This window comes from Acanthochromis polyacanthus, chromosome 1 (genome assembly GCF_021347895.1).
Source record: "Acanthochromis polyacanthus isolate Apoly-LR-REF ecotype Palm Island chromosome 1, KAUST_Apoly_ChrSc, whole genome shotgun sequence".
Classification (NCBI taxonomy): domain Eukaryota; kingdom Metazoa; phylum Chordata; class Actinopteri; family Pomacentridae; genus Acanthochromis; species Acanthochromis polyacanthus.
The window spans coordinates 46,173,688-46,201,669 of record NC_067113.1 but is presented as its reverse complement, the minus strand read 5'-3'; the positions used below and the strand labels follow the sequence as shown (position 1 = coordinate 46,201,669).

Genomic DNA, 27,982 nt, shown 5'->3' with positions numbered 1-27,982 from the left:
CATTTTTTGGGTCTATTATCCAACTCAATCCAGTGTGATATTTATCTGTGTATATTTTTTTGTAGTATTGTTGATCAGTTAAACCCATTTCATCTGATTTGGAATTTAAAAATGTCCCAAATTCACAATTTCAACATATCTTTTATTTGAGCCGATTTATTACAGGCTCTTGTTTTTAGGTTTTTTATGGCTTGTGCAGTTATAGATCCACAGGTGGGATGTGTGCTATCTCAGGTTGTACTTTTTATAGAAATGTGTGAGCGCCGGGCTGTGAGGCTGCGTCCTGCTGACTAGAGAGTCTTCGGTGTTTGACAAATATTAGCAAAACGGCTGATGACAAAACACATTGGGAAGTGCATTGATTGCACAAACACGCGACATCTTCACTACTTTGGAGAGAAACTCAGGTTGCAGCAACTTGACAAGTGCACAGTAAGTATAAAAAGTCCACTAAAAATGTGGACATTATGAGCTTACTGAAAGAGCAAATTAGTGGATAATCTTTATCTGTTTTGTACTCCTGAGTTTATTTTGTATTTACACAATTTGACTCAAATGATTCACATGTTTCGTTATTGCAGTTATATTTGATACAGGTCTAATTCTTAAATAATTAATGTTAAGACCAATACATGCTCCCTCTTAAGCTAATCTTGTTTATTCTAACTGGAAAAGAGTGCATTTGTGTTTCATTTTGTAGCATATCTTGATAAATCTGCAGAGAAGGTGTCCATAAATAAATAAAACACAATAAAAAGGGTCTAATATTTCTTAAATAATATATTTACAGGCTGCATGGGCAAAAACGCGCACGGAGACCATTTGTCCTTCACAAATCACGAACACAAACTCATTATAATGTGCAATAATTAGGAAAGCGGCATTAAAATGTGCCAGAAGTCATCAAATTTGCGCCCAAATATTTCTCTAACGACCCTGAAGCAGGCTGCCTCCTCCATGCGATAAAAGTTCTGTGTTCCTTCTTCACAGGAATTACAGTTAATGGACACATGCTGAGGATTTATAAAGGCAAACGGGCTTTTCACTGGCAGCAAGCACCTCAGAAAACAATAAATAGAAATGCTACATGCTTGGAGTAGACTTGGTAAGAATGTCTCCATATGCCGGCGTTATTGTTTTAAAGGAGGGGATTCCCTGGAGGGTGTGTTTGGAGTGTTTGTGAGAGTGCTGAGTGGGCGCTCCTCAGTGCATGTAGGTGAAGGGTATAGAAAACATAGATATATGCTGAACACAGTGTTTTACCTTTATCTGGCGCTGAGAGGTTGGGGTCACTCCTAGGTAAAGTGGTATCGCCTATCTGATGAGCAGGAGCTCTCTGCACAAAGAAGAAAAGACAGTCAAATACATACAGCTATAGGTACAAATAAATACAGTGTAAAGCCAACAAATTCAACAGAATAGACCGAAAGACAGACAGAGAAAGGGAGTAGAAGTCTCTAATTACAGTAAACGATCAATATCTCTGATAATCAATACTCCATTAGCAACTAATATCGAGTATTTCATTGTTAGATCCTCTGAACATCAATTCCTCAGTCGACTTCAAAGGATTTCGACACAAACGGGGGAAGAAAAGCAGGTGAACTGTTCCAAAAAGCGCCCGCACTGACCGCGAGAGACGAATGGCCTGGAAAAGCAAAGGCATTATTTTTCTGTAGCCGTCGCTTTGTCACTGCAGATGGAGTGTGTGATTGTGTTACACACTGTCCTTCAGCCAGAAAAGGAACTGCAATATCATGTTGTTCTCGTCGGCCCTTGTTATTGTGGTAACATTAGCTTCCTGTGCAGGAATGTTTGTTTGTGTTTTTTCTTTCCTTCCTGCTGGAATGAGGCAGAGCTGGACCGTCTGACTTTAATAAAACATCAGTAACATCAGCTGCTCTTGAAAAACTGCATTTCTCAGCTACTAAAGGCCTTACGGCATGTGCCCTCGTCCAGGAGCTTTTTTATTTGTTTATTTTTACCCCCTCCTCTTAGACAGAAGTCACCCATTGAGATATATTATACATTACAGAGGTGACCTTGTTTGCTGTTCCAGTATGTATCTCACAGGCGGCTGCAGCGCTGGACAAATATAGACACGATTCTGATTTTGTTGTTGCATTCGAATCACATTAACACACACGGCTGGACGACAGGTGGAGCAGTGAGATCGAGTAAAGGTAACTCAAGCATCTGCAAATGAAAGAAAAATGACTTTTCTTCTTCCATTTCCCTCCTCAGAAAAACAGCAGGTCAGAGAAATCTGTTTGCAGTGAGCAGAGTTATTGCTGGTCCTGTGAATGTCTTCCCTCACTCTACTTAAAATCCTCAGTCTTTCTAAACGTGGAAACTCCAGACAATAGAATAATCCCACAAGCCTATCTTATGGTCAACACTTTAACTTCAGGACAGAAACAGAGCACTGCAGCTGCCCGAGTTCATCCAAAAATTGACCCAGAATTCAAAAAGTGAAGAGATTTCAACTGCAGATTATGTTATCGATTTTCTCAACACTGTAATCTTAAGCTTTGGCTCACCGTTAGCGGTGCATGAAGCAGGATTTCAAGGTTGGTGGCTGGATATCTCTTGCAGAAATCCACAGTTTTCAATGTAGTAAAGTTCTCAACTTATGTCATCATGTATATATAGTCATGTATCTTTAACTTTTTATCAAAGAAAAATGCATTTTTGACATGGTTCAGGCACAAAAATGACTTAGTTAGGTTGAGGAAAACATGGTTTGGGTTTAAAATACAACCCTTTTCCCCTATTTTCTGGCTGAATGGGGTGATAAAAACCCACCACAGCTACAGTCTGATTGGTTGGTTGGAAAGGAGCAATGGTAAAGCAATAAAATAAATGCCAACGATATGTTGATTTGAAACATATCTGTGATACGTCACAAACAAACGAAAGAAACTATGCTTCCATCAAAACGCAATTGATTTTGCAGTTAGGCTGTATTGGAACACAATTTTTAGGAGGCAGGGTTGAACTTTGAGTCCCCTCACTTTTTCTCCAGACAAAATGAATGTGACGTTTATTACCAGATCAGCTATAACCGTATAATTCCCCTTCAAGTGTGGCAATATGCCAAAGGCCAGTATGACACCACACAGGAAATGAACAGGAAATTGTTGTTTTTTTAATATTAAACAGAAAATCTGATTTCTTTTTCCAGCAGCTCATTTTAGAAATTAGTTTATGTAACCTGTTGTGCCGCTGCTGTTGTTTATTTTTGGGTTAAACCAAGTATAAAACTACAAATGTGACAACTACATCAGGAGCCATATTTCCATTTAACTGACAAGCAAATTTAAGGAGAACTTTTGAAATGCTACATAAATGTTAATTACAAAAAATAAATAAATCACAAATTAACAGAGTAGAAGAAGTGGAGGGCGCGAATGGAAAGCAAAACTAGCTTTTTCCAAAGAGCCAAAAATCCCTCAAAGAAGAAGAAACAAACAGAACCAGCTGCAAATGACGGAACAATGCAAAAGGGTTTTAGGATTTTTTTCTTCCAGTTAGGCAAGTTATAATTAATTCATGCCAGCTGGTATCACCACTGTTTCCAGCTGTATACAGTCTCTCAAAGCAGAAACAACTTATCAGTACTTTTTCAGTACAGGTATTTATATCTCCCACAAATTGCATTGACTTTTCAAAAAATGCTTTTCCTGAATTTCACCATTAACCTTTTCTTATGCGATCATTCAAAATGAGACTAAAAATACTCCACAGAAATACGACCGCTGTTGAACTTTCCTCCGAGATGCTTCCTGATTGTTTGGTTTTGCTTCTGTCACTAAAAGGTCAAAGACTCATTTGTGTGTCTTGTTTTACCTCCACCCACTTTCTCAGTTTGTATACAGATTTGGATATAATTAGGAGATCAGCCGTTGCTTTCTTTACAATATTTACACAACATACCGTAACAACTGATACTATATACACATATTTAGCTTGTAATAGACATACAAATGAGTAATATAACAATTGAACGCATATATTATTGTTGAAAATATAAAAATATGAAAAAATTCTCAATAGGCAGCTGAAACTTTTTTGGAGTCACCATTATTTTGTGCAAAAGCTGTAGATGCAAAGTAAACAGACAATCTAAACTAAATTATCACTCAACAAAGCTAGGAAAAACAGAAACGTGAGAGGATGAAGTGAAACACAGCAAGAAAGACACTGCTAATGACCAAAACAGCATCTATTGCAACTTTAAAACAAAAATGCAGTAGCTAGCATACAGGAAAAGACAGAAAACAGTGGCCACAGTGGTCTAATAATTGTTTCCAAAGCTGTGAATATGTATTTGGTTTAACATTGTATATTTAACGTAACAATTTCAAAGCATTTTCCACTGGAACAATGAAGTATCCACTACTTCTACCACTACTGTGTGCTTTGTACAGGTCATGTTACGTGTCCTTAAATGCAGATGAATGTGCTTGTGCGTGCTGACCTGTGCGGGGTCGAGGGGGTTGGGGAAGATGGCACTGACCGGCCTCTCTCGTGGCGACAGGCAGGCGTTTTCTCTGGAATGCTTGTGTTTCTCTGCCATTTGAGGTGAACCTGCAACGGATAGCATGCGACGTTATAGCGGCGGCGGAGGCACACATACCCCCACAGGAGCATGCGCGAGACACATAAGGGACCGAAGCGGCAGCAAGGTGTTAGGCTATTACCCACAAATACTGGCAATCAGGAAAGGCCAATCTTTCTTTCTCCCTCCAAGCCTCTCCGCCATTCTTTCAGCCTCACTAGCTCCACGACATGATAAATGGCCCGGCCCCTCTCGCGCTCCCCCTCCCTCCCTCACCTCCTGTGTTACACCGGACAGCAGAGGTGTGTGCTACAACTCGACACGGTAGCATTATGTAACGCAGCCAGCAGAGATAAAGCCCACACACACACTCGCACAAAAACAAGACATGCAAATGCGTGAATTTTCACAGCGCTCGCCCTCGTCTGCTGCAGCCATTGCATCGATATTGATCCATTAGCAGAAGCACTTGGAAAGCTATCATATGAGAATGAGATACCCATCGCTGGCTCTCGTTCAGATAACCACGGCAGCAATAATTCTCAACACGCTTTTATGGGTAGACAGAGGGCACTTTTATAAGGGCGCCGCCCGCTGTCAGCGGCTTGCCAAAGGGGAGTGTATACGCTTCCATAAACGTCTTCATATATTCTTACTTTTTATGACGGGGATCAGGCGCAAACACTTCTGAGCACACCGAGATAAGAGCGGGAAGCAGGAGGAGGCATTAGACATTCACGCCGCACTGTAGAGGAGGCTCGGACAGCCGAGGCCGGCACGGACGGGAGATTCTGTTGAGGTCCGAGTGGGATACTCTGCACAGCTGTAATCATCTCTTACTCTCTCTAGCTCTGTCTTGCATTTTCATTGGCTCCATGTTTCTTTCAACAGCATTTCCCTTGGCCCATTTCATTTTTTATCCGGCCTCATTTTGGATTCTCTCTATTTTTCAATCCCTCACTATCCATTCAATTCTCTCTCCTTCTCTTTTTAGTTTTTCTTTTTTTCATCTGCATCTACCTCCTCTCTGTGTATCCTCAGCTGTCACCCAACCTCGCTTACCTCGCCAGACAGGATGCTGCGGTCGCTTGAGAGAACATTGTGTCACCGAAAAGGTCAAAGGTTCAACCTGTCCAGCTGGACCTCTGTCTGCTTCCTCTGTCTGAGTCACTCCGGATTGAAATATCAGCTAAAAGCCTGCAGAGTGTAGTTTTGTAAAGTATGATGTGTAGCAGAAGTGCCGCTCTCACCTCTGGCGCTGGAGGGGGCTGAGCTGGTGACGTTGGGCGAGGCAGAATGGTTGGAGCTGAGGCTCGAGGTAGACGGACTGGGCTGCAGACGGAGAAGACAGCATCAATAACAGCATCATCACCAGAATATCAAAAACATTCATTTAGACAGTCTGCTTACTAGAGACTGCTGATGCTGCATCTTAGTTTGCTCAGTGCAGTTATGCAAAGCTGGACAACTACTAGCTCTATGCAAAATACCAGCAGGCTATGTGTTGACTATGTGGGTTAGCAATTTGTAAAAACTGTGGACACTTAAAAATACAAAAGGAGACTGTAAAAATAGCTCCAGCGCAATGTATAGCAGGATACAACAGAATGTGTAAATATGAAATTACACAATGTGATCAAAAAGTTCTAAGACTGTGATATGTGCGAAAACTGTAGCCGAGAAGAAAACATCACATTCTGTGCTAGTAGCTATGATGAGCCGGCCTATATGTCAAGGATTATCCTGTGTGGGTCTGCAGCTATGGCTGAGAGAAGAAATAGCTTTTTTTTTTTTTTTTTTACAGAGGAAAAGCCCAGAGTGTCTAACACTGGATAAGGTGCATCATATCAGGAGCGCACAAGGAACATGCTTGCTGTTTTTCTCCACATTTACGTGGCTGTGCTGCAGGAATTAGTCCTCCTGCATGAGACTTTCAAGGCAGGGTTCTACTGGAAGGTCCTGAGTGAACATTAATGACCTGGACTGTGGTGTGATGGAGTGTAGGTGATTACATCTAAGGCCAGAACCAGGGAGGCAAATTTTGAAAATTTTTTCTGACTATATGTGGTTCCTAATAAATAGTTGATTAACAGCTAAAAGGAATTACCCAAAGTGGACATTATTACATATGCAAATACAGTTGTTTTTCACTACAATCACCACAAAGCCAGCTTTGTTATATTAGCCATATACCTAAAGGATCACTGCAGTTGCAGACTCTGGCCTGTTTTGAATACATGAGGCTGGAATCCATTAACCACCACATAAGTCTCTGTCATGGTGGCCAAACCCTTACAATGCTCTATGATTTCTTGTCTGTAGTTCAAGTGAGCCCATACTAGGGTCACACAGGAAACAAAGTGTAGTCTTCCCAATTACACTGAAGAGTAAAAGGTACTATACCTAATGTACAATACATTTTCTGTCCTTTATCTTCTCCGTTATTCATTAATACTTTATTAATCAGTTAAATTTTTAACTATAGTTAATTGAGTAGCTGTTATCTCCAGGCACAGCATCACAAATGTCCCTCCTCACCTGCCCTACTTGGCAGATTTGGCTCCTTGTAGCTTCTTCTTCTGCCCAGTAACAAAATTTTAGTGAAAGTATCACAGATTTGACACAGTTTCAGCGCTCCTTGTAGATGGTGCCTGATATTGTATATTTACAGAACGGAACTTTCAGGAGGCATTACAAGTGCTGCAGAAATGCCAACAGCACATCATCGCTGCACCAGCAGACTACTTCAATAAGGATCTAGAATGGAATGTATCTGCATTATAATTCATTCTGTAAATTGTATATAATAACATTCATCAACATTCATCATTGCACTTGATCTGTAAAAAAAACAAAAACAAAAACGTATGATGTTCAAAGCTAATTCTGTAATGGGCTCTGTCAGATCCCTGACGACAGCTTTTCTTTCCCTCTCATGTTTTCTCTTCTCCCTGGTACTCCAGACCTGCCAGGTGCGGCTGACAGCTTCCCAGGAGTTGTCGGCAGCTTTCTGAATTGGCCAAATCTAGTTTAGATTAGCCTCCAGCGGGCTCCCTGGACGGACCACACAAAACACTGTGTCCTCATTTGATATAATCATGACAATTTGCTTGGCTGGACGACGCTCCAAACAAGTAAGAGAGGGAGATAGGGAGGAAGGGGTCAGAGGAGAAGAGAAATGAGGGTCGAACAGAGCGAGAGTGGATTAAAAAGTATTGCAAGTGAAATCCTCGGGGAGCAAGAGGGTAAATGTTGGGAGGTGGACGCATTCCGCTGCCTTAAAAGCTTTTTGCATGAGTGTGTGGGAAGGCATAAGAGGCCGCATGTATGTGTGAATTACAGAGATACTACCTGCATGTTGAAGACTTCATCCGAGCTCTCCGATTGCCCTGTGATGTTACTGACTTCGTTGGAGGCTTGCGATGACAAAGAGGATGAGGAATAACGGTTCACGGCGGGGTAGCTGAGGAGGCTAAGGGTGCCAGAGAGACGGAGAGGGATGGTTATTTTGGTTTTCAATAAAGGGATTGAGTTTTTATGTTTCATTAGCTTCGAGAGGTCTCACTCACCGAAAATCCAGCGCGAGCAGCAGCAAGGCCAATAAAAAGGCAGACAGGCAAGGAACAAAGACAAACACAGAGACAGAAAATGTCAGATGAGAAGCAGATAACTTATGCACCAATCTGAGCGTTTCACCGAGCTGCCAAGAGGCAAAAGTGTTAAAAAAAAAATAGATGGGACCTAGTTTTTGTGTTGCGAAACAGAGTACAAAGAGAAAAAAAGAAATCAAAACTCAACACGCAAAAACGTGAAATGTCACTGGGAGACTGGGGTGATGTGTGCGTCTCCATCTCTGTGTGGCTGCCGTGTCCCGCGGGATCAGACTGTGGAGGCTGAATGTCGCAGGTAGACAGAGTGGCAGGGTCACTGAACACATCAAAACACACACACACACACACACACACTCTGCCTGCTGGCCCGACAGCAGTCACACAGAAATATCCCTGTGGGTGCGAGCCGGCCGTCTCCACCTATTGTGTGCCCACATCGTGCCACGCCACTAAAGAACTGAGGGAAGAAGAAGAGAAAAAGGCACCGAGCGTGGCGAGGGAAGTGGAGACAAGGAAAGTAAAAGAAAGATGAGGATAAAGGTCTGCAGAGAAGGGCGTCACCTCAAGAGGAAGTAAAGGAAGGTGACACAATGTGATGAGGAAGTTTTAAATATTCCCTAGATTTAACCCTCGTGTTGTCCTGTGGGTCAAAATTGACCCGTTTTAAAGTTTGAAAATGTGGAAATGAAATATATTTTCACAGTGAAACTTCAGATGTCCACATTTTCAACATTTTTGGGAACTCTTTGAACATTTTTTGGTGGAAAAAAAATGTTTCTTAAGAACACTCACCAAAAAAAATCAACCAAAATCCAGCAAATTTTGCTTGATTTTTAGGTGAATATTCTTGAAGAAAATATTAGAAGTTCTACTGATATACATGTAAACACTTTAGAAGATTTTTACTCATTTTTTGAAAATATTTACAAGACTTTTCTTGCCTAAATTGGGGGATTTAAAAAAAACTTTTAAGGGAAACTTTTAAGGAATTAATCATCCTAAAGGTTTTACAAATTTTCAGAAATTTAGGGAATTTTTTGGCTGAGTTTGGGATTTTTTTCAGACAAGGAAACAATATTTTTTGGTACACATAAACAGGAGGGTTAAGGTTTATAGGTGATTTTTTTTTATCTTTAGCAGAATAAAATACAGATGCAACACCATTTGAAAGCTAAACAAGCACATAAATAAGAATTTAAGCAAAGAGGCAAAGTAAAATCAGTGAAAATTCATCATCACCTCCGCCTGGTGACCCCCCTGCCACCGTCTGGGCTAATGATGCTGGGCACGGAGTTCCTGCACGTACGTGGGCTGCCGTTGGTGAAGTGCACTGGGCTCGCGCGCACATAAGCCGGAAACTCCTGCGGTTTTGAAATTGGGAAAAGAGGAAGTGCACATCATCAGATGCTTCTTGGTGCCAGTGTGAGATATGTAAATAAAATACACAGTATGCAGAAGATGGAAGTTTGTTTAATGAGGGGTGGCTTCTCCCCCTCCGAGGACTGAAGGGGTCATTTACTCGGAAGCCTAAACACAGCAGGCGGTTTCTGTTTTCACATACAGCGTGCGCTTCTAGAAAGACTCGAGTGAAAACGATGCAGCACCTGCAGTAACTAAATTAACGTCTGTTTAACGTGATATTTAAATCCACCGTTGGTTTACGAATGCTTTCTAGAAGATGTACTGCAAACAGGGATTGTTACGTACCTGTATGCCCAGGCTGGATTTCATGAGATGAAACTGGTCCACTAACTTCTTGTGCAGAGGTCTCATGTCTTGAGGAACGAACTTCTCGTGCACAGCGAGGCCATACTCCAGTATGTGTGCCTGCATGACAAAAATCCACAAAGAGTTTTTAACTCCTATTTGATCGGTGTAAATTGTAAAATATGTGCTTCAACATCACTACTCTTGTCCACTGCTCAGGTTCTGAGCTTACCAAGTCCACATTTTTAAAAGATTTATTCTAATTCCACTACTCTGCCTTTCAGACCATGTATTATGCAATCCTCCTCTTCATGTCCACCTCATCTGAGCTGTCCAGGGAGTCTTCCTCTGACTCACCAGATGCAGAATTTGCCATTTCTGTTGCTTATTTCTTAAAGCTTTGGCCTTCTCTTCTGTGATCTGTGTTACAATAACCTCTTAGCTGGCAACCTACACACTGAAAAGTTCTGAAGAACATTTGGATCACGCAAAAAAGTAGGTCTGCTTGTGTTCTTTTTATTTTTTATTTTGTTACAATAACCCCTTTAACGACCCTTTCCTGTGTCATGATTTTTGCAAGGACACTGTTGCTGCATCCTGGGCTTAGTCAGATGATTGTGACTGGTTCAAAGAAATACAAAGAAGTGAGTGTTTTTCCCCTATAGCACAATTGTAATAGAGTGCAGGCAGACCATTCTTCAGCACTGACACGGGATTCCACCACTAAAATACTCCTGTTTCACATATTTCTGCAATAAATGTTGCTCTTTGCTTCCAAATTATCTCTCCTGATTGAACTGTGACATCATTTATTATGACAGTCCTTCAGCTACGTTTTTACAATATGTTTTAACAAGAACTACTTGCAAATGCATCATGATAGATAAGACAGAAACTATGTGTCATATCAGCAATATTAAGTCCATGTCACCTGATATGGGAACTAAAGCCAGAATGATGAATTGTCTGAGCTGATAAACTGGCCAATATTAGTTTATCTTTGCTATATTAGTATGAGTTGATGATAAGGGGAAAACAAATTCCCTCTACAGGTAATAATCTATCCTCTAAATTTATAAAATCCATTGGCAGGTTTGAAAGGCATGCTATTTAAAAAGAAATGCCAAAATGACTCCATTTATCTGAGCCACAGAGTGGTTCAGAAAAACCTCGAGAGAAGTGCCCAATTATTACCTTTCAGACGGCTCTTGAGCTAATCTCGTGTGGCATTGGAACTCTTAAATCATGGTATTTATTCAAAGTCTGTTCAAAAATAACTCACCTGATTATGTAAAATAACACAGAATTTCCCTTTGGGGATCAGTAAAGTATTTCTCTTCTATTTTAAAAACAACAAATATGACTGAAATATGTGACATGGCAAAATCACAGGGGACTTTTGGCTGAACTGCAGGCAATGTTTGCACAGAGCACATAGCAGACAAACACACTAAAAATGTAAGGAGTAAATGTGAAGTATGAAGGGCCCACATTGCTGTACTATTTCCATAGAGGCACAGGACTTTATATTACAGTAAAAATAAGCACATATTGAGTAAAAATATGATGCGAGCAAACAAAAAAAACACCCAGAAACTTCTCGGGGTTTCGAGTTTGAGAGTTAAAATTTAAAAGACGCTTTTGTCACACCTTTGCATTTAGAACACCTCTCGCTTCTAACCTGTTCAAACATGAGCTCTCTCAGTCGCCCGATCTTCTCGCCGTCCTCAGGGTGATTCATAATGTAGTCCTTCACGAAAAAGGCCTGCATGGAGACAAAAATGCAGAACATCTGTTATGCATACACCGGGAGCCGAGGCAGTAGGCTTCCTGCACTGCAGCATTACCTGAATCCCAGCTGGCCTGACACAGTGAATTACCGTCCACACATTTATTTGCTAAATCCTTAAAAAAAAATATGCAGGGAAACTGAGCAAATAGACAAACAGAGTGAACTAACATCCTACTCAAATGGGGTGTAATACTCCTGTCTGGGTTTTGTGTTGTGATATTAATATCAAGTTTAAAAGAAATATTGGCTAAAAATAGAAAAACACTGCAGCAAATGGTTGTTAGCGGAATCAAAGGGCTGATTTTACTTTGATATAGGAGCCAATTTGGTTTCGGATTTTTAAAAAGACTCTTTTCGTATCACTTTCATTCATGTCACTGCTTCCTGTTACAGATCATGTCTCTTTGGAAACACCGCGCTTCTTACAGACTGTGCTTTCTATTCACTTTCCCAGACATTTCCTTCAAAAAATGGCGACTCAAAGGAGGCACCGATAAGATGAAAAATGCCCCCGATCTGCTTTGAATGACGATAAGTGTTTCTGTCACAGCCATACATTAAATGCCAGGTCCCCCGCTCTTTACAATGCCATCGACACTTGTGATGTGTCAACAGATTACGATAAATCCTTTTCGATTTGCATCAGGGTACACAAAGAGGGGAGAGAATGAACCCATGAGCAACCCGGCTCGCAATCTGCTTTCACATCTGGTTCAGAAGGAAATGCACACACACGTGGATTTAAAAAAAAAATAAAGGGGGAGTTTACAAGAAAAGATCTGCATGATGCCCCTCTCAAGGACACAGCTGTCGATCACCAAAGAGACAGTAAACGAGGAAAGAGGCTCAAGGCTGCTTCAAATATGTTTGCTCACAATCTCAGATCCCCATCAAGGAGAGCATGCAGGCTATAAATCCTCAATAAAGTCAGACAAACATCTTGAAACCACAATCTTTATCAACACGGCGTTTATACAATCCTCTCGTGCTAAACTGTGCAGCACAGATGGACAATTTTAAATATGTCATCGCATGAACATTATTATAATCTTTACAGCCAAACATGCACCGGTTTTACGGTCGAAATTTCTAAAAAAAAGAGAAGCACTATGATTCAGCAGGAACTTCCATCCAAGAACCTAGTGGGAAAAGAGCGGCAAAAAGAATCAATAATCTTCCTCAAATGATGGAAATTCCTCGTCGGGCTGCGGGGAGTGAGACCTCGCCATGGAGTGGCTCAGTTAATCACTAGAAAAGTCCAATTAGAGATGGAACGCTAAGGGGAGGGGGGAGGGGGGGATAAATCAGACAGCATTCCCCCTCAAGGGTTTCAACTCAAACCAAAGCAATAAATCTGAATATTAATAATGACAATTTCTCCTTCATTTGTAGCTCAGCAAACCTCCACAGCTGTCAATCGGCATTACGTGGGCAAATTAATAGATTTATAGGCGCAGTCCGTGGGGTACCGCGTGTGATATATTCTGCAGTGAAAAATGAGAGTTGTTAGCAGTGGCGATGTTTTTGCAGAGGAAAAATAAAGCACAGAAAGCCCCGTCTGTGTCCAGATCGGGCGAAATTATCGAAATATGTGTCACTTTCTGTTGTGTATGATGTTGAAAATACAAATTACAAATGATTCAAAGCAGTAGGGGGTGAATTTATACCAGCGGGGATGTCATTTGTATGCATGGAAATGTATACATGGAGCTGCAAACAGTGCATCAAAGCTCTGTAAGTATTTTAGAAGCTTTCATTCTTCTAACAAAATGAAGGCAGGAGGGGGGGAAGCTTCAGTGAGGCTCATCTTTGTAGCTTTATCAACCTCTACAAACCTTAATAAGCTGCTTGTGCACAGAGACATGCTCTCCACTCACATATATGCAGTATATGTCCCTAAACTACACACAAACATGCAAGTGCCCCCACTTGCATGCTGGCTGTGGTTGCTATGCAACACAGAGCAAGTCATGGGCTGTGTCTGAAATGGCATACTAACGTACTACTCATACTAAGTGTGACGTCAAAATAAGTATGTAGCGCGTTCACATTAGATAGTATGAAAAGACTGAGTACGCGAGAAATACCCGGATGTATACTATTTCTGGAAAATTTTTAAGTATGCGCGGTGACCACACTAGTCATACCAATGACGTATATATAGATCTCTATATATACACGTCATTGAGTCATACTCAACCGCCCCATAATGCTTTGCGAGCTACCCACCGAAATGGAAGCCTCTGCTCTATCTGTGGTCGGACCGGGGCGATTTTTATTTTATTTTATGTGGTTAAGTAGTCATCCTAATCACCCCACAGATTTGACAAATAGGCGTTCTCTGACCAACGTTTTAAATTTGTCAGACGCCTCACAACGTGCTACTGAATGCTAGCAGCTAGTTGCAGCAGCTCGCTCTGCATACAGAACAAGTAGCAGCTACCTCCAGTAGCCTGCAGCTACAATTGAAACGATTCGCATAATCTGGCTAATAACTGCATGAGGAGTGCCGGCTTGAAATTGCCACATTAATTATGCGACTGTTTGTTAGCGTAAAATCGACCTGAAGCTGGCATTCAGCCGAGATATTTGATAGCCGTACTTCCGGTTTTTGTCGTTGGAGGTTTGAAATGCATTATGGGAAACGTAGTAGTATACTACAGTGTGAATGGTTGGCATTCTAATCATACTTGTAGTACGTAGTATACAGTATATACTCATTGAGCATGTAGTATGTAGTACGTTAGTATGCCATTTCGGACACAGCCATGGAGTCCACTCAGTTTGTTGAGGGTAAAAAAAAAACATTTCCTTGAGTAGATTTTTAGTCTTTTTCAATTTACCAAATGGGACTGCACTGTCATCCTGTGATTGCCTCCTCTCCAGGAGAAGCAGCAGAAGGTGAAAATGTTCTCTACCGCTCTGTACATCTGCCACTTGAGTGTATAATAGAGCAGCTGCATAAACACTCCCATCTCATTCATTTAGCTGTTATTAGCCATCCATCTCTCCATAACGCCTCCCTCTATCTGCCATTTTTTGACCCGACCTCTCTTTCTCCCCACATCCATCCCTCCATCCATTGAGTGAAACCCGCCATCCATTCAACTCGTTCCTGCATCGCCCCATCCATCTCATTTTCTCGCTTCCAGCCTCCGCTCGTCTATCCACTCGGTCAAACCTTCACCCAGCCATTCTTGCATCCATCCATCCATCTGTTCATGCACTCCTCCCTCCGCAAAACGCTCCCTTGTCCATACATCTCCTCCGCTTAAACCCACCTTCATGCATCATTAGGCAATCCATACGTCACTGCCCCGGTCTCTAAAACCCTCCAACCCTATCCTCTGCCGGGCCCATCCATACCTCTTGGTAGCGGGCCAGCCCCCCGTTGACAGCGGCGTCGATGACCCCGTTGAGGCACATGGTGAGGGGGTTGATGTTCTGCATCTGCCGGCTCTGACACTGGGTGATCAATGTGCGTAATTGTAAGTTCTTGTTCTCGATCACCTCGATGGCGTTCTCCAGCGGGCTCACCTCCACCTGTGAACCGAGGGGTTTGAGAAACACTTTTTTATAGCTTTTCTTATTTAGCTCTAAAGGGAGCTCTCTGGAGTCAGAAAGCTACAGTAGGTTATCTCAGTTTGGGATTGGAGATTACACATTTATAGGGAAAAAAAACGGTGACAATTTAACAAGGTACCGCAATAAAGAAATGCTACTGAACTGAATTACAGTGAAAGACCCAGCAGCTTAGACCATATTAAGTTCTACAAATCTTGGATATCTGCCTGTGTTGCTTTCATTTTCACTATTTTTCAATATATCTCCAACAGATTTCTCAAAAGTGCATTGCTAAATTGCTAACTCTAACTCCAAAACTTGATCGATTCTAAATGTTTTCCGACTAGAAGTACACAAATGAATCTTGCACGGAACTAGTACTTCAAAAGGGCACATGTTTTCATTTTAATAAATTTTCATCTGTCTAGATTTCTGGAAAATGCAGTAACATTTACACACTTTCACCTCGAGACCTGAACCAAAAAAGAAAAAAGAAAAAAAATCGCTGAATATTTCAATAGGTGGATATGTTATTATGGAGGAAAATGTTCTGTATTTGAATTACCTGATTTTTTGAGTTCAAAATAAAACGACTGGGGGGGAAAAGCTATAAACACTAAATCTGCCATGATATCAATCACCTTTTAAGCTCATATGGTGAACTATTTAGCTGCAGCTTATTCACACATCCAGCAGACTTTGAGCAATATTAGCATTCATCGGGAATTGAGTTTCTGTCTCCTTGGCATCCAATATTTACTCTGTTTTTGGTTCCTTGCAATTCCCGAGGGAAATATCAGCCTGTTTAGCAGCTAAATGCTCCACTATGTTCACCAGCGACTGTGCTGATGTGCTGTTTGATGCCAGATAGGAGGATTTTAGAGGCTTTTCACTGCAAACTGCTGTCTTCTTTGTCTTTGCAGCGAGAGTGAACTAAAGCAGTGAAGCTGTGAGCCGTAAAAATCTAAATAATTAACAGATTGACGCTAAAATGCTCCACAGCGATGGGGGCGATAATTATCTTTGGATTTATCACAACTGATTAACCATTAATATGAAAACAACTGCAGCACCCTGTCAGGAAACTACAGCTGTAATACTTCCTACATAATTAGTATCAGGTCAGTTTTGCACATCCTCACGCGTGCAAAGCAAACGCTCTTCCCTTCATCCTGCATTTCTTTTTCCCTCTCTTTCTGTCTCACACAAAGCTTAATCCTTTTGCTAATAGAGCTTTTGCCAGCTCTGTATTTTATATGCTATTGCACAGCATAACCATCATGGAGTAACACTGGCTTTACAATCCACAATTTCACACCACACTCAGCTGCTGTGAACTGAAAAATAAGCGCTTAGACCATCAGAGACAGGCACTGTGTTATGTTTTGCATACGCTGGACAAAACAGCATTCAAAATCCACCCACTTCTTAGAGACCTGAATGAGAAGATCCAGACAAAAAAAAAAAAACAACAAAAAAAACGTTTTGAGAGGATTTACGTGATACACAGTGTATCAAATATGATATGTGATTCCGGGCCAAAAAAGAAGTAAATTCCCAATAGAGAAATCCATTCTAAAAATTGGACATGTTTGCAATCAAAGTGAAGCAATCAGATTTTTAGCACGACATCCAATCTATCCAGTGGAGGAAATTAAAGGTCCAACAGCCTCAAACTTATGACCTCGGTCATTATTGTTGTTCAGTGTAATGACTCGGATCGATACTCGGGTATTGGCTGGCGGCACTCTAAATTGCAACCTGCAAAATAAAAGTGTATTACGGCGTCCCTCGTGAGAAATGAATGTGTGCTGTATTTATGTGGTCATGTTTGTTTCATCATACGCTCGCTACTCACCAGTTCTCTCTTCTCCACTTCGAACCAGCGGGAGATGCCTGGTAGGCTCTGGACCAGAGTCAGAGTCGTCCTCTCCACCCACAAGCTCTGCATTAACACACAGAAGGGAAATGACGAGAATTAGCTGATTGCTATACGTTCGACTTCACACACACACACACACAAAAAAAAATCCATAACTACTTATGCCTGATGCACGTATGCACCCTCAGTCTCTGGCACACTGCACGCAATTCAATCACTAGTTTGAGCAAAACATAGGTGCACCTACAGCCAAACACCCACTTTTAGGCGTAGGTCAGATGTCACGTCTTATATTTCATATCATCATTCATGTTCCACCACTTACGCTGTCAGCCAGCATGCTTGTCAATATGCCAACATCCCACAAGGTCACTCCTGACAGCACGTAAACTATGGAAACTCTAACATTCACTGCAGGCTAATAACATAATAGAGTCGCACTATAGCGGAGCACCAGCAACATTGTTCAAACTAAGTGATAAATATGTCAAGAAACCAAACAATGGAAAACTTGTAAACAAATGTTTTTGTGTTCTGCATGTTTACTCTTGACAGAAAATAACTCCAACTTCTCAAATGTGAGGATTTTCTGCTTTCATTGCCCAACTAAAGTTGTTACAACTTGTGACACTGTACATATTTTTCTCATATTTTTGTCATTCCACAGATTAACGGCTCCATTGATTCTTCCTAGATCTGATATCTTTAATTGTCAACTGTTGTTTTCCAAGTCCGCAGCATGGATTCTCAATTTGTTTTGCCTGGGGGCCACTTTTGCAAAAATAACAGAAGACCAGGGGCCGGCTAATAAACAAACAGTAGTATTTATCAGATGAGATAAATACACATTAAAGGGCCTGTATCTCATCGTACTTTTAAATTATTTGTTATCAAATTAACTGAGTAACACCCAAGGGACATTTACAACACAAACAAACAAGATAGTGGGAATTAATTTAAAGCTGAATGTCAATAACGGCATCCTAACAATGACAACGCTAACACCATGATGCTTTGCAGTTAGTTTTACCTGCTAGCTTAACCCTCTAAGCACATTTTTCTCTCCTGTCACAGCTTTTTTCACTTTATTATAAAGTCCTGCATCTCTGTGGAAACAGCACAGCCATGGCTAGTAGTGCAGAGAACTCATACATTGTCTTTTGTGCAGTGACAAATATAGACTGTCATAAATCATAAAAGAAAAAAGAAATTTGTTTTCCAAAAGATTGAAAAAGCCTGAAATCAGTACACACAATATTATATAATATTCGGTGTCCCATGGTGTTATCAATATTGGAAAAAATAGGGGCTCTTTATGCTATACATGTTTTACTACTTCATTTTTTAAATGTATTTATGTACAGTCAAGCCCGAAATTATTCATACCCCTAGCAAATTTTGACTAAGTTACTTTTATTCAACCAGCATTTTTTTTTGTTGTTGTTGTTGATTGGAAATGACACAGGTGTTTCCCAAAAGATAATAAGATGATGTACAAGAGGCATCATTGTGGATAAAATTATTTCTCAGCTTTTATTTACATTTAAAAGTAACTTTAAGTCAAAATTTGGGCTTGACTGTACATGTCTCCTATCTGTTTAGTGAAAACACAACCTGCAGTTCAACCCAGTTTGACCCAAAATTCCCAGATTTTTAAAAAAGTGGTCACAGTTGGGTCGCTACCGGCTTCAAGGAGTGCAGAATTTTAGTTTTTTATAGACTAATTACAGAAATACTTCATTTTTTTGTCTCCTATCTGCTCTGTGTAAACACTGCCTGCAGTTCAGCTGAAAGTCAATGCATGTTTGCTATGTTGGTCACAGCAGCATAACTAGGGGCTTGTTGTGATCAGCAGTGCCATTTTTTGTTTTTTACAAAATCTAGTTTGAACAAACTGTTTATTTTTGGCCAATTACTAAATGAGACATGTATAATGATGTGTTTTTAGAGAAATACTTAGATTTGTTTTCCACCAGAATGTCACATCAAAGATAAGCAGATCAAGGACCGTCAGAGAGTTAAGAATCTATTTCTGTTTTTACAATTTCTGTCACTCAGAAACTGTGTATTTACTCAGAGATAACTGGGTTTTAAATGATAGCTTACCTGCCAAACCTGTCAGCGGATTTTAGGGTTCAGAGGGTTAATAATACTTAAATAGTGCACGTATATAGACACTCAAAGTCGCTTTACAATGACGATAAGAACACAAATAAATAAATAAAATATAGTGGAGATGAATGTGTTGTCGGGTTAATGTGTCAGCGGGCTAATTAGGAGTACACAAATCACAGCTAACGATTATGGGAATGTTATTTGCCGTGTCACCAAAGCATTGGAAAATGCTAACTATCTTAGAAACCCATCTCTCTTAGGCTGTTTTTCTCAGTTTTGATTTCCAAGGGTTTTTCAAGGTGCTCATAGAGTACAGTTTAATTTGTTTTAAGTTTCGTTTAGAACCCAGTGCCGTGCTCGTGCAGTATCGATCCGGTGTCCTCAGGTTGAAGAAGGGACTTCCGACTCACTACACAATCCAGCTGCCCTTTATTGATTTCATGCTTTTTAAGGCCAAGAAGTCCACCACAGCACAGCTCCAAAAATAAAAAAAACAAACATGTATTACACTTTAAAAACAAGAAGTTGAAAGCAAAATCTGACATAAATAGAAGTCCTGACCTTTCTGCTAACTATTTTTGTTCCCGCAGGTAGAAACTTTGTTGAATTTTGCCAACATATCTCTTTACCAGTTTATTAGTGCCGATCATACTCTGGCTGCTGGCTCTTTCTTGTCACCATGAAAAAGTTTATCACACATATTATTCCCCACCTGAGGGCCACAGATATGCAGCACTGATGGAAATGCAATATCATGATTAAATTTGGCCAAATAGCCTTGATGGAACGGAGATGAGAAGACGGCATGACGCGCGTGTGTGTGTATTAAAACTGAATATTTATGAGAATAATATCAGCGTCTGCATGGCAGTTGGGTGTGGATGCGTTTCGAGCGTGGATGTGTGCAACTAAATCAGCCAGTAAAGACTTCATCTGAGCCAAAGTCGGATTCGTATCCGAGTTTCTGTGGATAATTACCGAGTCGCAATGAATAAAACATGCACTTTACACAGACCAACACCTGGGTCGAACTATCAGTATCTACAGAGCGTGATGGATGAACGAGCCAGAGAATGAAGCAAATGAAGCCGTTTCACATCACTGGATAATGTTAATGTTCATGAATGTATGATTTTAACTTTTGAAATATTCATAAAAAACTGTCATAGCACATGACATCTTGCAGCTAATCCACACAGAGTCATGAGCGATAAGGTTCATTTCTTATGTTCATAACTCAAACCGACATATTAATGAGTGCATATGGCAACACGCAGCACTTCCTGTGCAGTGAATGTGTTTTCTTTTCTGTACCTTGAACTCGTTCTCCTTGTCTTTGGTGCCCTTGTGAAAAGGCCGGTCGTATCTGAACCTCCAGATGTGATTAAACTTGTAAAAGCTTTTGATGTTGTCGGGCACTCCGTCTCTCTGCAGCACATCCTGACTCTCCGGGATGGGGGTGACGGCATAGATCTGCAGGTCTGAAAGATCCGGAAGTTAAGGAAAGTGCAAGAGAGCGACATGGAAAAGCACTGCAGGCGCAAACAGACAACGGTTTCTCATCGACCCGAAAGAACACGGGAACGAGAAGATGTTGTCGCACGCAGACAACAAGGACGCAAGCAACTGGTTTGAACAGTCAAGTGTGCAGGCACTTTAAGAAAAGCACACATCTTCAATGTCATTTGTGTTTCATCTGGCATTTTAAAACCCTGCGCATTATCTTTTCTTCTACAAACACTATAAAGCACGCTGTTCTCCTAAGTGCTCTACTTGTGTACAATCTGTGCAATAATAGCAATCCAGTAGTGTTTCTATTCATTAAAACATCCGTGCTGCACCACTGATATGTGCAATAATGATATTTTTAGAACCAGTACTGTATATTTCGGTTTAAATTTATATTTATATCACATTTCTTAAATGTTTCCACTATCTTCGCTGCTGTAAAACTGCACATTTCCCCACTGTGGGATTAATAAAGGTTATCTAATCTAATCTGATCTTCTAAAAAAAAATAATACCTGGACTGAAGCCACAAATACCACAGAAAACTACGCATCAAGAACAGGAAAGGTGATAAATCAGCCTAAGATAAAACTATCTTCCAAATGGTTCGACTTGCCTCTAGATTCTCTTATGAACACATACCACTGCACTCAGACCTCAAAAGAAGACACAGAAGGATTACAAAGACATAACAACAACCTTAAAAAAAAGAGTCAAGTTTCATTTTAACCCTCCTGCTGTCTTAATTTACAGGAACCAAAAAAAATGTTTCCTTGTCTGAATAAAAATCCAAAAATGCCCCAAATTTCTGAAAATTTGCAAAACCTTCAGGAAGAAAATTCCAATAATTCCTTTAAAGTTTCTTTTAAAAGTTTTAGTTAAAAAAATTCCCCAAATTTGGCAAGAAAATTCTTTTCAACAATATTTTCAAAAATGAGGAAAAATCTTGCCAAAAAATCCTAAAAAAAATCAGTAAAATCAGTAAAACTTCTAATATTTTTTTAAGAACATTCACAAAAAATTTTGGTTGATTTTTTTTTGTAAATGTTCTTAAGAAACATTTTTAGCATTTCTTTTTTCCACCAAAAAATGTTCAAAGATTTCCCAAAAATGTTGAAAATGTGGACATCATAAGTTTCACTGTGAAAACAGAATTTTTTTCCCCACATTTTCGAACTCAAAACGGGTCAATTTTGACCCGCAGGAAGACACGAGGGTTCAGCTAGCAAACGGAAAAAAACAAAAAAAGGAAAAAGAAAAGACTTATATGCGTGAGCAGTCGAAGAAGATTCAGTGTCTCTTTGCATATACTCGCCTTCATTAAAAGAAACCCAGCAGTGACGAGCAACTTTATCGGCGAGAGAACGGCAAACACATGAATTCATATGCATGAGTGTTTGTGACAAGGATATACAGATGGCTGAGCATTCTGAGAGAGACTCTATTGATTGGCGCGATGTGAGAATGACAGCAGTGCGTTAATTTATGCAGATGATCAGTGTCGTTTTGCGTGTGCAGGCATAATCGCACGCACATGAAAAACAGCGAAAAGAACAACTTAAACGAGTCTTTCTATGCCCCAGACCTGCGTCATTGTGTCACTGCCGTTTTTCCTTCCCCTTATGTGGGGCAACAGATGTTCCATACATTGATTAGAATAATTAAAAAGGATCATATTGTAGGGATGACTCTGGACACTGCATGGAAATGAGGAAAGCCTGCGATTTATTTATGTAAAGCGAAGGTTTGTTTTCAGAATGCAAGAAATAATTAAGAGTCGTGGTAGCTCAGGTAGACACAGAGTTTGTATTTAACAATGAATGATTCAGTTTTTTTAGTACAGTAACAAAGAAATGAGAAAGGTTTCGTAAATGGCGGTATTATTAACCAACTGATGCTCAAATTTCTGTCACATTTCTACTTGTTATGGGCTCATTTGTCACTGCAATATGAAGTCCTGCATTTATATACAACCAGCAAATTCATAGTGTTAAGGAGAGAGTTCAAAAATCTATTTTGTGCTGTATAACAAAATTAAAATGAAAAAAATATAAAAAAATAAATTCAAATGTTGAATTTCTTCGACTATGTGTAAATACATTTATTTACAGGTGTTTTACTGCTGGGAAAAAAATGGTGATTCTCCATACTATAGATGTTTTACTACTTTCTATAAATGTCTCTTATCAGCTTTGTGTAAACACTGCCTGCAGTTTGACGAAAAAAATAGTCACCAGTGGCTTCATGGTTGCAGCAAAGGGCCCAGAATTATAATTTTTTCACAGAATCTAACTAAAGCTTTTTTGGTCTAATTATAAATGAGTCAATTACAGTCATGAGATGTTTATAAAATATCATTTGAAGAGTACATCACAAGTAAATATTACAAGGATTGTCGATGAAAATCCAGCAATGTTTTTAGCTTTTACAAGTTCTATCACTTACAAATGGTGCAATTTTGGCAGTTTTTTTAAAGACAACATGTCTTTCAAACCCGCCGGCAGCTCTTGGGGTTAAGAGGGTTTACGGAGCAACCCCGCTTTGACATAATAAAATAATTAATCACTTCAAAGACAGCATCTTTGAGTGACGTTTAACTCGAGCGTTTTAATTGGGAGAATATGAGCTGTAACTGTAAATGAGTATTCCCAGGTAGCATCTGCTGTTTTCCTGTCAGACGGCATATTGTTCCAAACCTCAGCACAAATCAGAAGGTAGCGCACCTACAATGTTGAAAACTAATTGCGCCCAGCGAGACATCGGCCCTTCGGCGTTGTTTTAAAACACATGCAGATCCATAGCGTGTTTGATTGCTATTTGTATGACTTTCTGTATGCTGCGCACAATTTGTCGGATGTTTGCGTGGATGGGCCTTTGATATGAAAACAGATAGACTGCGAGAAAAAGAGCGAGGCACGGTGTGTGATAGCCTCATTACGGCGTATGAATACACGATGCATGCTGTGTGCGTGAGCCTCTGTGCATGTGTGTGCGTACGCATGCCTGCTGTACTTTCAGTTTGCATGCATTTCCACACGTTTCTCTGTTTCTGCCCAGCATGGATGCACGTGTGTCTGGGCTTGTGTGAATGAATTTTGCATGTGCCTTCTCTCCAGAGCCAAGGATACACTGTGCGTCTGCCTGGTAGATGGTCTGGTCGGGCTGGTTGACGTGCTGCATGGCGATGGCGTGGGGGAACTCGTTGAGCATCCGCTGCTGGAAAGCCTCCAGCCTCTCGTAGTCATGGCCGCGGCACACAAACTCCTTATTCTGCAGTGGCGGGAATATCAAGAGAGCGTGGGGTTAGCTTGACATCTAGTGGTCGTCGAGCGCGACTGCAGCTCCATCTGCAAAGCTCCACCAAGGACAGGGCCTGTTACATCATTAAATGGCACCGAACAAGAGTTTGCTGAATGTCACCTTACACTGGAGGAGTCTTACATAAGAAAAGTTAATTCTTCCTGCAGGTCTCTTTCTTTGTTGAGGAGGGTAAAAGCACTACTCTTTTCAGTTCCATATTTAAGACGCATAAAGAATGTGGAAATTTCTTTACCCGTAAGAAGAAAGGAAACTTCTTCCCATAGAAACCAACTCTGAAGAACTCCGGTTCTAGTCTTTGCTGGTCCATGATCTTGTCATAGAGAGAAGCTTCCATCATCTGGCAATGAAAATGAAGGACAGCAGTGAAAAGCAAACCAGTGAGGTTTATTGTGCATCAACAAAAGCACAACTACTTTAAACCCCAATAGAGTAAAATAGCGTCTTTAGCTTCTTTCCTGAATGAATTGGTGGTAAAAGCAACACTTAAACTAACAGTCCTACTTTATAATGCTACTATTACATGCACAACTTACCCTCATTTTGCTCAAGTTCCTGTAGTCATAGTAGGATTCATATTGGTCAGCGAGTTCCCTGCAAAGGATGATGCCATTCTCCCAACACTGAGGACACACAAAAACACACACTTATTCACTGTGTCCTGTCTCAAAACACCATTATCAGGAACTGGCTGAGCAGAAACTCCATTAAACGGAGTCACTCGCTCTGCAGTGGTGCTGCTAAACCACTAAGCTCCACTGGGTGGCACTGGCGAGTCAGCAATCTCAGGAGTCGAATCCGGCCTCTTCATGTAGGTACATGCAACACTCAACCATCTTGCTAATTAAATGAAAAGCTTTCCTTTCCTGCTGCCTTCTAACCCCAGCGCGGCAGCACTGGCAGATGGCATAGCTCGTGAATGAGAAGGAAAATTGGACTATGAGTAACGAGGGGAGCAGTTTTAACGATTCCGCAGAGCTGTGTTATTTCATCAAGGAATGCTAAAGCTCCTTTTCTGGGAGGGGTGAGTGCAGTTTTGTAGGTTTTTCCGTAATGCCACTTTCCCCAGAGAGCGCAGAACAATGGCAAAGGCAGTTAGGATAAGGAGACAGAAGAGGAGTGGGGAGAAAAATGGAGCAGAATTCATGGAAAACTAACTTTTTTTCTCTTAAATGACGCCGCATCCTGAATCAGCTGTTTAAGCTGCAGGTCTCACTGCTGACTCTTCAGCTGAAAAGCAACGGCATCAATGCATGTCACGCTTCACCTGTCAGTCTTGGCATCATCATCTCCTGCAATATTTCTTGGAGGAATGGTGTAGAATACTGTGGGACAATATGGATCCTGCTGTAATTACAGCCACCGGCAATCCGTCTGATTAAACCGAGGTGGAGCTGATGCCTCGAGCTGCTGTCACAGTTCATGACGGGTAGAAATTAACTCTGTGCAGCTTCTGGCCTTCCTCTAAAGGAGGGTTTCATTTCATGAGAATGATGTCAACAATCAGCCAGCTCTCCCACCTTCCATCTTGGTCCATCTGCATTTCAGCTGATCTCTTTAACATGTATTTGCTCTAAATGAGCTGTTAATATTATGCTTCTTTTTCACTGCCAGGTATGAAATGGAATATGTATTAGTAGCTGACATGCTGCTGGGTGTTTGGCAGACAGAAATATTCTCAATAAAACCGAACACACTGTTCCTCCTCACTGGTACAGTACATTCAGTGCTAAGAAGCCACTCTGGTATTTGGGCTCATATGGACAGTTTCTCTCACTAAAAAGAGAGCTTATTTGACTTATTTTGGCCCAGTGCAGAAAAGAGGAATATTTTGCTTCTGTTCAACAATAAAATGCAAAAATAGCAGAAGGAAGGAAGGTTGTGAGGGAAAAACAGCACAGTGTTACAGCTCACCTTCCCCCTGTCGAAGTTCTGGACAATAGTGAGATGCAAATACTCCTTTCTCTGCCATTCGCTTTGCATGGGGTAGTTTAGAAACTCTCTGAGCGGCCTGTCCGACCATTCCAGGAGCTCGTCATACAGCAGCAGGGTGTAGGATGCCTCTGTGACACACACAGACCCACACAGAAGAGCAAAGTCAGCTAAAAGCAGTAGTTTGGGAACAACACGAAGTCTCTCAGAAAGTAAAAGTGAGTCATTGGAGAAGCTCAGAACATACGACATTCAGAATACATGTACACAGCAGTAACATGCATGCAGTAAGATGAGAACAACACTCACACCGTGCTGTTCAGGTCAGTCTTTTAGGCGTACCTGTGTAGTTCTGAGCTTTCAAGTGCAGGTCGTACAGTTTGTGGATGTAGCGGATGTACATTTCCTCTTTGTTCAGCTCGGTTTTGTAGAAGTTCTGGTAGGAGGAGTGGGCAGTTTGGTGACGTTTGAGGACAAATAAATTTAAAAAATATACAAGAGAGACAAGGCAAACAGGGACGAGAGTGAGTTTCGAGATGTAAATGAGCACATGTGAGAGTGACAGACTGTTCTGGACTAATAGTGCAACAGTATATTTCAGATGCTGATTTGCAGGGACTTTTTGATCCATCTGCCTACACATCCAGGTGCTCCTGCAGATGGCTGCAGTTACACAAAGAATCCTTATAGATGCAATCTGCTGATCAGGGAGAATAATTCTATTTCCTACAAAATATACAAACATATCAAACAACAGGTAGAAAATAGGTAAGAATATCCTGAACAGAAGATACCCATCTTTCTTTCTGTGTTCTTTAAAAGTTAAACTTTACATGGTTTGTAATAGCAGCAGATAATGGAAATGAAAACATCTTTGTCAGCGCTCCAAAATGTTCCTCAAACTATTCACCTTTAACTAGACGCCAAAAATGATTCAAGGTGGTGTTTTTAAAAAGGTTTTTGTTTTGTTTAAAGAGTGCACACATCTATCGGTATCAGTTTAAATGGAAAAAATATTAATGACTATAATTCACAACACATTTTGTTTGTTACTCTTCAGAATATATTCTAAAAGGTCAACAGCAATATAATCATAATATACATCTTATTCCGTCTTATAAGTGCCAGGTACAGAATAGTTTTTGATAAACAACATTTCAGAGCTGTAACATTTTCTTTTCTTTAACATGAACAAAGATGGTAAAAATATCTGACAGAATGTAATGTTTTGATTTTGACAGACGCTAAAAAGTATTAAACTTAATGTAAATATTCAATAAATGGTTTGACTTTTTGGGCCACACGCTTATTTCATTTTGTCGCTTAAAAGTTACAGAACAGAAGAAGATCGAGAAGATTTCTACCACTGTCATACCTATATGTTATCTATATAGTCAGTCTACCTTAGCATAAAGATATCAAATGTTCAATACATATAATGTATTAATTATCAAAAATTTGAGGTACTGGTAGGCAATTTTTATTTTATTTTACTTTTGGACAAGGCCAGGCTAGAACTTCCACTATTTCTAGTTTTTATGCTAAGCTAACTGCCTCCTGGTTTCAACTTTACAATTAACATGACACACATGAGAAATGATTTGATCATCCTATCCAAGTTTTGACAAGAAGGCAAACGGCAACCAAAAGTCAATTTCATTTTTATATTTCAGTTGAAATTCGGACAAAAAAAAAATAGCAAAAAAACGTTAAAAAGCTGAAAGCACTCTCACCTGGTCGACAGAATGGAAGTAAATAGTCCATGAGTTTGCTTTGTGAAATCCTTTAAACCAGTCAAAAGCTTTGATACTTGAAGACATCCAAACCAAACACAGGAAGTAACTGCTACTCACCAGTAAACTGACAGTACATCCAATCTTTTTGCCGTCCACTTCTCCCAACTTCATGCAATCCCTGTAGTAGAAACGCAAAAGTTCAAAACTGGCACAAAAATATGACATGACTAAAAGAAATGTTAAAGAAGAAGGTCG

The 27,982-nt window shown here is 40.4% G+C and overlaps 1 protein-coding gene across 6 annotated transcripts in view; it reads right to left on the bottom strand.

Annotated features, from left to right (window-relative positions):
* dock4b (dedicator of cytokinesis 4b) overlaps positions 1-27,982 on the bottom strand; it is a 139,933-nt gene that overhangs the window by 10,524 nt on the left and 101,427 nt on the right. For 5 of the 6 annotated variants that reach the window (XM_051945529.1, XM_051945530.1, XM_051945539.1 and 2 more), the window contains 16 exons: positions 27,845-27,905; positions 26,334-26,427; positions 25,974-26,122; positions 24,596-24,682; positions 24,295-24,399; positions 23,870-24,011; positions 20,547-20,713; positions 17,094-17,180; positions 15,038-15,214; positions 11,561-11,644; positions 9,880-9,999; positions 9,412-9,533; positions 7,913-8,024; positions 5,812-5,893; positions 4,481-4,590; positions 1,264-1,336 (listed from right to left, as the gene is read on the bottom strand). In XM_051945529.1, the coding sequence (XP_051801489.1) occupies positions 1,264-1,336; positions 4,481-4,590; positions 5,812-5,893; positions 7,913-8,024; positions 9,412-9,533; positions 9,880-9,999; positions 11,561-11,644; positions 15,038-15,214; positions 17,094-17,180; positions 20,547-20,713; positions 23,870-24,011; positions 24,295-24,399; positions 24,596-24,682; positions 25,974-26,122; positions 26,334-26,427; positions 27,845-27,905 (1,772 nt within the window). Of the gene's footprint in view, positions 1-1,263; positions 1,337-4,480; positions 4,591-5,811; positions 5,894-7,912; positions 8,034-9,411; positions 9,534-9,879; positions 10,000-11,560; positions 11,645-15,037; positions 15,215-17,093; positions 17,181-20,546; positions 20,714-23,869; positions 24,012-24,294; positions 24,400-24,595; positions 24,683-25,973; positions 26,123-26,333; positions 26,428-27,844; positions 27,906-27,982 lie in introns of all 6 variants that reach the window. The other variant, XM_051945547.1, reaches the window with a different exon arrangement.